At 34.8% G+C, this 7,716-nt stretch overlaps 1 protein-coding gene across 1 annotated transcript; it reads left to right on the forward strand.

Moving 5' to 3' along the window:
* The first annotated feature begins 215 nt into the window (after positions 1–215).
* Positions 216–5,825, forward strand: LOC129230139 (uncharacterized). Its single transcript, XM_054864543.1, has 2 exons — positions 216–1,130; positions 5,754–5,825. The coding sequence occupies exons 1-2, from the start codon at positions 216–218 to the stop codon at positions 5,823–5,825; spliced, it is 987 nt and encodes a 328-aa protein (XP_054720518.1).
* Positions 5,826–7,716: the final 1,891 nt, after the last annotated feature.

The following is a 7,716-nucleotide window of genomic DNA, read 5'->3' on the forward strand; positions in this document are numbered from 1 at the left end:
TCACTTTTCAATATAATTTTGAACAGTTAGACAATTTGAAAAATTGCTATGTGTCACCTAAAATCTTTTGAGTTTCTCTTATGGTTTTCTTTTGTTATTTGTGTATGTGTTAAAAGTTTGTTTAGATCGTTCTGAAATGCATATTTATTTCCCCTCGCACGAGTTTTTTTAGTGAGTTTTCGGTACTTTTCCTTCTTAAATTGTAAATTTCAATTATGCCAGACACGCCAGAACAGAACCAGGTTCCCGGAATGGAACAAAACCCTATTCTACCTAATCCAAATAAGATAGCCGGATATCAAAATTTAGTAACTATTTTTGACGGAGAAATTTTTACTAATGTGGAGTATTTCGTCAAAAACTTAGAGGATATTGGGAAAATTGCACGATGGAATGATTCTGAACTTATCGCAGTTTTGAAAAGTAAATTAAAGGGTCCAGCTTTACAGTTTTTCATGAACGATCCAGAATTAATTAATGAGGAGCTATTTTCAAACATTAAAGAGAAGTTTATTAAATTTTTCGAAAATAGAACGACCTTAAGTCATAGGCAGCAACAGTTCTCCAACTGTCGCCAAAATCCCGGCGAGTCGGTGCGAAATTTTTCTTCGAGGGTCTCAAACTTAACGGTGAATTATTTTGGCCTTCAAAATTCTAGCAAAGAAGACGCAGGACCAACTGTAAATCAGACAAAACTAGCAAAATTTCTAGAGGGATTACAAACCCCTCTTAAACGGTTGGCGCTCAACAGAAATCCATCCACATTTGAGGAAGCAGTTGAAAATGCTCTCTTGGATGAAATAAATATGCAGTTCACTGATGATACCGGAAACTGTAATAATTGTGCAATAGAACCCCAAAGTGCAATCCAAAATAAGCTAACAGAAATCCTTGATAAGCAAGCAGAAATTTCAAATCATATGATTAGTACACTAACAAACCACATACAAAAAATGAGCATACAGGAGCAATCGCCTCCTCCCCGTTACCCAAGCCCGCGTAACCATCAGAGAAATTATCTGAGACATCAGTCATGCATTCACTGCGGCCGCGATAACCACCCATCGCGTTCTTGCTGGTTTCAGCCTAATCAAACATACTCAAATAATTATCGCTACAATCGCTCGCGAGTAAGGGGAGCTAATCGAGGTGCACGAAACATTGCAAACAGATCTTATGAAAACTCGCATCAGCCGTTTGAGTTGGAAAGGGAAAATTTCAGCCCTTCTTATCAAGCTAGGTCATTCACTCGTGGTGCAGATAGGGGAAATGCGAGAAACACAGTCTCCGGGGATAGTAATCTTTTAAACTACCCAAGGAACCGATAAATCCCCGCCGGCTTCCTGAAACTTCTAGGGGTTGTTTTATTTCAGCGGACTATGAAACAAGCAGTTCTAATTTACCTGTCATTGCTCTGAAGGTAGCGAATACTGAGTTTTGGGCGCTTTTAGATTCGGGGGCAAGCAAATCCATTTTGAGTAGCAAAGCATTTCATTTATTGTCGCCAAATTGTGTAAAAACTGCACCTACTAGTCCTAATATCAAAATTCGAACTTTAAATGGGCATGAAATTAAAATTAGGTCCTCTGCGTTAGTTTCAATTTCTATAAGTAACAACACCTTTCGTCATGAATTTTTAATAACTCAGAATAATTTTTGCTCTGACTATGATTTTATTCTTGGGTTTGATTTTCTCACTGCATTTCAATGCAAAATTAATTTCCATGAAAAGGTTGTTTCTTTTAAAGGGGGTGAAACTGAGATATACAAATATGCTAGTCAAACCGTTAATGTGCTCTTTAAGGATACTTATGCTAAGCTATCGAACAAACTCAAGCTTGAACCATTTCAATCGACGGTAGCAAAAGTTAAATTAAACAATGAAATTCCTATTGGCACTGATATAATTTTAACACCCTTAATCACTCGTCACGATATTGAAATTCATCATGCAATTTCTACCGTCACTTCCGATGGTACGGTACCGTTGCTAATAAATAACTTGTCCCACAAAACCCTTCATTTGAATAAGGGAATGAAAATTGCTCAAATTGAACCGGAAATCGATGTTCAGACGGAGGAAAATATTACGGACAAGCGAAGAAGGGAACTAAAAATAGAGGATTTTGATTTAACTAATGTTCCTTTAGAGGTGAAAAAAAAACTAACTGACTTGATATTCGAATACGCGGATATTTTTAGATGGAATCATTTAACTTTAAAAACACGTAAGGGAACTTGCATCTTTCATTCCCATTCCGGAATGTTCCCTCTATTTGGTCTTGATAAGATTAAACTCGTAACCTTCGGAAGCTCATGTAATTCACGTGCTGGGAAAGTCACGTAGAACTTTCTAATCAATTAAGGAATGTTTGGATTATATACGCGTGTAACTCGCCGCACCCTACACGTAATCAAGGCGAAGTTGAAAGTTCGGGAAAGATTGAGGTGACAAGGGTCGCTTTTCTGGGAATAAAACTCCACGTATTCAAATTAGAGAGCGGATTCCATTCCAGATTTTCCGAGAGAGAGACATTTCAGAGTTAGTTAAGGATACTCGAGGTGAGGAGGCTGAACTACGCTGGAGAGATGCAGCGGCTTGAAAATATGGGTGAGTAAATCTCCATCAGCTATTCCCCCTTAACTTTAAACTTTAAATTGAATTGTGAGACCAACATATGCACACTCATGTCCTGCCCTATTTGTCCAAATAAAGTATTTATTTAAAAACTATACGATCGGCCTATTTCCTTGCTAGTTCCAAAACATTAAACCTCAAGATGGGGCGGCGTGATCAAATAAAGTAAGTATATTTTTCAAAGAAACGATTTGTAATTTTCATTATATCCCATTTTTCTCTACAAATTTCGAATCTTTGTCGAAGGGAAAAAAAATAACAAGATCGGTTCGTCGATTCATTATTTTTTGCAAGTCTTTCTCTCAATTTTATTACTTTTCAACCGTCAACTCATTTACGATTTAATCGATGATTTTAGTACTCTGGACTCGTTTGTGAGAGGACTCGTAAAAATATCTATCGTATCGTGTATCGTCGTCATTTCTCTCATTATGTGTGCCCTGAAAGCTTTCCATTTACAAGTTTATATATCTTCTACGATACCGTATAACGAACCAAGAAGAGAAGATTAAAAAAAAAAAAGTTTTCAAAATGTTGAATTTTAAAAAGGAACCGGACTCTAAACACGTTGTGTTGATTTTTTTTTTTTAATCATGTTTAAAACAAAGAGTGTTCTGTACAAACCATTTTTATCATTTTCTGTTCTTGAGTCAATATTTCTTTTTTTTTACGCTCTCTTCAACGATTCGTATGATCGAGTACGATTCGTTACGATTTCTGTACAATAGACATCGTAAAAGTGTTTGTTATTATCGTTTCTCATTATGGTTTTTCGGTTTTGTCAGGGAGCGTTTCGAGTTTGACCTTTTTATAAAATAGGTCAATGGGGGGGGGGGGGGTCGTGTATCTTCTTCCTTTCGACGCACGTCTCCGGATATCTTATTAATCTCGTCACTCGCACGCTGGTCTCAACTTTGATAAAAGATTGTATAATAAAACGGACTTTCTCATCTCACTCGCATTTCATTCGAGACTGGTTTGTGTGTACTCTCTTTTTCACGTGTATAGCATGGATTACAAAAAGTTTCGAAGTTTCGTTAGCGGAAATGCCAGTAACAAAACTCTCTGTCCAATATGCGAAAGTGTCGTTCGTTTGGGAGGTTATGAAAATCATTTCAAATATGTGCATCGCATGAATCTTTTACAAAAGTGCGTCTTCTGTAGAAGTTATTTTTAAACGTCGGAAGGAAAATGCTTCAAGGAGGACATTTGCTGAAATGTTGTGAACGTCATTTTCAACTTTATAAAAACGATACGCGTGTTTTGGCCATCGATTATCCTACTACTTCTTCTTCTACTACTACTACTAGTAATAGTAGTGCAATCATCGTGAAATCTATGGCACCCATCGTCGTATATATTACTCCCGAATCAAAAAAAAAATCAATGTCTTCGAGAAACCTCCGCCGTATAATGAAGAGGAATTTCAAGAACGATTACTCATGGACAACGATGCGTTGAATGATTCTTTCGAAAAAGAAAATTTCCACCCACACCTTGTCACGTACCTGCAAAAATCGAAGAACATGAAATTGAAATCGGCGTTTCGCAAATCGAAATTCGAGATAACGGAAAAGATAGTTTACCGGAAACTTCACCATCGATGCCCGTACCCCAAGAAGAACTAAATTCATCGGAACCTTTCACGTCGGGCGACGTATTTAATAGCTACACAATGAAAATTAATTCGTCGAATACTCTGATACCTACATATATCGAACAAGGTACGGATTGATATGGTTTCTTATTTGAATGAATAATTTTACATGTTTTTTTTTAATTTGTATTACTTTATAATGAATAATTTTACATGATTTTTTTTTTTTAAATTTGTAATTGATGCAAAATGTTTTTCTGAATTCATTTTTGATTATGTATTCGAATAAATAAAGAAAAGGAAGAAAATATCGATTCCTTTTCTTTATTCTTTAAAATAAATAAATAAATAAATATATATATATATATATATATATATATATATATATATGTGTTCAATATTGGTTATTTAAGCGATGTGGTTGGAATTTACACAAAAGATACGTTTTTTTTCTCGTGTGTTTCGTTTCGTAGTTTGATATGGTTTTATTTATTTACTTTTTTAATCGACCTCATGTGGATCGAAGTAATCCGATTGTATTTACTCTGTGTGTCTTCAAAATAAATAGATTAAATTTACTATTTTTACGTTCCAAGCTGTTTTATCGTTTTGTTAATCCATTCAATCATTTTCTTTTAGTTTGTAACGATAAGACAAATGGTTTTTAGACGGGAACACGCTCATATTTACATGCAAATTAAATTTACAATTTTTTACGTTCCGAGATCTTTTATCGTTTTGTTAATCCATTCAGTCATTTTTTTTCTATATCCCGTAGAATCGTATTGAACAATTCACCAAAAAAAAATTTTTTTTTTTTAAGGGTTGAAGAATGGTCATTTTTAATAATAGGACATAAATCGACTCGTATTGCGTCGTTTGAACGAAATCTTGGTACAATATGGCCAATTAATGTATGAAGCCAAAACCGACTCTCGTTTCCCAATCGCAGTGTTCATCTTGTTGTAAAAAGGTGGAAAATGATTAATTTGTTCTTGACTGCGAACATGAATTTCATTACTAGTGTTTATGCAGGAAAAAGAAATGTCCTACTTGTGGTTTCAAGATTTGTGCGAGAGATCAAATGTATATTCGTCGCAAAAATTGAAAATACAAATTATTTATTTATTTTTTTTTGTAATTAGTTTAAAATTGTAAAAAAAAGGCATTTATGAGTGTTCCATAATTTTAACCGTTTGGATTTATTTTGAAATACACGTCCGTTTGAATTGAACATTTTTGCAAATCTTTAAAGTACTTTAAAATACTAGAAATTATTATAACTGAAAGTACAGAGTACTATTTTTGTAATCCATTCAATCAATTTTCATAGGTTTAAAGTTTGAGAAAAAATGTTTATTTTTTTATTTTTTTTTTTTAAATAATATTTTTTGACGAATTTTGATTTGGTTTGCGAAAAATCGTACGATATATAAATTTCGAGTCATCATCTTAGAATTTCATTTTAAACAATCAAACCATAACTCAAATCTTCTCTTTCAAATTTCTTTGTTATAGATGGCCGATCCGAACGTCACTACTACAAACTCCGAAGTCGTTGGCGCTTCCTCATTATTGAAAAGCGACTGAGTTATATTTCAGATCGATTATTGCTGCGAGAGTATCGTCGAAGAAATGACGACAAACGTTCGGATAGATACGAATAAGTATCGCTTCAGACCATCTATTTACGCATGTTGGTTGGTTAGTTGATTTTTTATGGCGCAAGAGCCCTTAAGGGCTATACTGCGCCAAACGATTTTTTGTTATATTTTTTTTAGTTTTCATTTAAAAATGAATCAAAAAAGTAAAACAAAGTATTTTTTGAAGTAAAAGCATAAACCTTCAAGTTGTAGTATTAAAAAAGGAACACCTTAAAAACATATAAATGCTAAAAACATATTAAGAAAAAATGGATAAAACAATATCTTGAAAAATATAAAAAGGACGAAATCACATAATGACAACACAAACACTAAATTAAAAGGGAGAAACCAATCTCCCGGAGGAAGGGGTGTAAATTGCGATGGGGTTGGTCCCCAAGCAACTCCTTCAAAGTAGGGTTAAAATCATTAAAATATTTGAAACGTATTTGATTAAAATTTGGGCAGTTACTTAAAATATGTAACACTGTCTGAATGACATTACAAGTTATGCACATTGGAGCTGGTTCACGGCATAAAAGGTATTTATGTGTGAACCTAGTGTGACCAATGCGAAGTCGATCTAATAAAACTTGTTCTCTCCTGGTGAGAGGCAATGATCTAAAGCCTTTAGTTGAGGGCTGAATTGAACGCAGTTTGTTTTGGGTTTCTGAATGCCAAGACCGCTGCCAATGCGTATTAAGAGATTCAGAAATGGCGTTTTTGATGTCAGCGTAAGGAACACGGTCGTCAACCAGAATACTTGCAGTTCTGGCAGCCGAATCGGCTGCCTCATTGCCTACAATGCCTACATGACCAGGGATCCAACAAAAGAGGACTTTAAAATTGTTTTGCATAAGATTTTTTAACACATGATAGGACTGAATGGCTATAGGGTGGCTATTATTATTGCAGTGAGTGATTGTTTCAACTGAACTCTTTGAGTCAGTGTATATCACCCACTTTTTGTAGTTGGATTGAGCTATTGACTGAAGAGATATAAATATGGCTTTTATTTCTGAAGTAAATACAGAGCAAGAGGGGTTTAATTTTTCTGCCATAACGTGACCATCAACTATTGTAGAAAAGCCGACGCGATCGTTTGCTTTTGATCCATCGGTAAAAATATCTTTATATTCCGAATATTTGCATTTTGTATCATAAAATATTTGCTGGTAAGCTGTATTTGGTGTCGTCTCTTTAGGGAAATTAGCGAGGTCATTGATAGTAGATGTATTTACTTCACACCATGGTTCAATTGGTTTTAATGTGTTGAAGGTTTTGAAATCTAATAGCTGCAGGTCTGACAGCATCCGACGCATTCGGATCCCAAATGTTGGGATCATCGAAGGACGGTGTAGAAATAACAGAACATTTGATGGATTAAAAATATGAAGGTGTAGTGGGTGATTAGTGTAAGGTTTTGTTTTGAAGTAAAAATTTAAAGAAAGTTTGAGACGTCTATTGTTAAGAGACTGTTCATGTGCTAGAATATGAAGACTGTTGATAGGTGAGGTTCGGAAGGCTCCTGTGCAAATGCGCAGTGCCTGGTTATGTATTGGATCCAAGGCTTTCAGATAGCTCTTCGCTGCAGAGCCATAAATTTGACATCCATAATCAAGTTTTGAGCGTATAAGAGCCCTGTAAATTCTCAACAGAGACTCTTTATCAGCACCCCAAGATGTGTTTGCTAAGACTTTCAGGATATTTAGTTTCAATAAACATTTTTTCCTCAGTTCTTGTATGTGCGGTAAAAATTTAAGTTTTTTATCAAATATGAGACCCAGGAATTTTCCCTGATCCTTTACAACTATTGGTTGATTATTAAGGTTAAGGTT

The sequence above is a fragment of the Uloborus diversus genome, chromosome 9 (genome assembly GCF_026930045.1).
Source record: "Uloborus diversus isolate 005 chromosome 9, Udiv.v.3.1, whole genome shotgun sequence".
In the NCBI taxonomy this organism is placed as follows: domain Eukaryota; kingdom Metazoa; phylum Arthropoda; class Arachnida; order Araneae; family Uloboridae; genus Uloborus; species Uloborus diversus.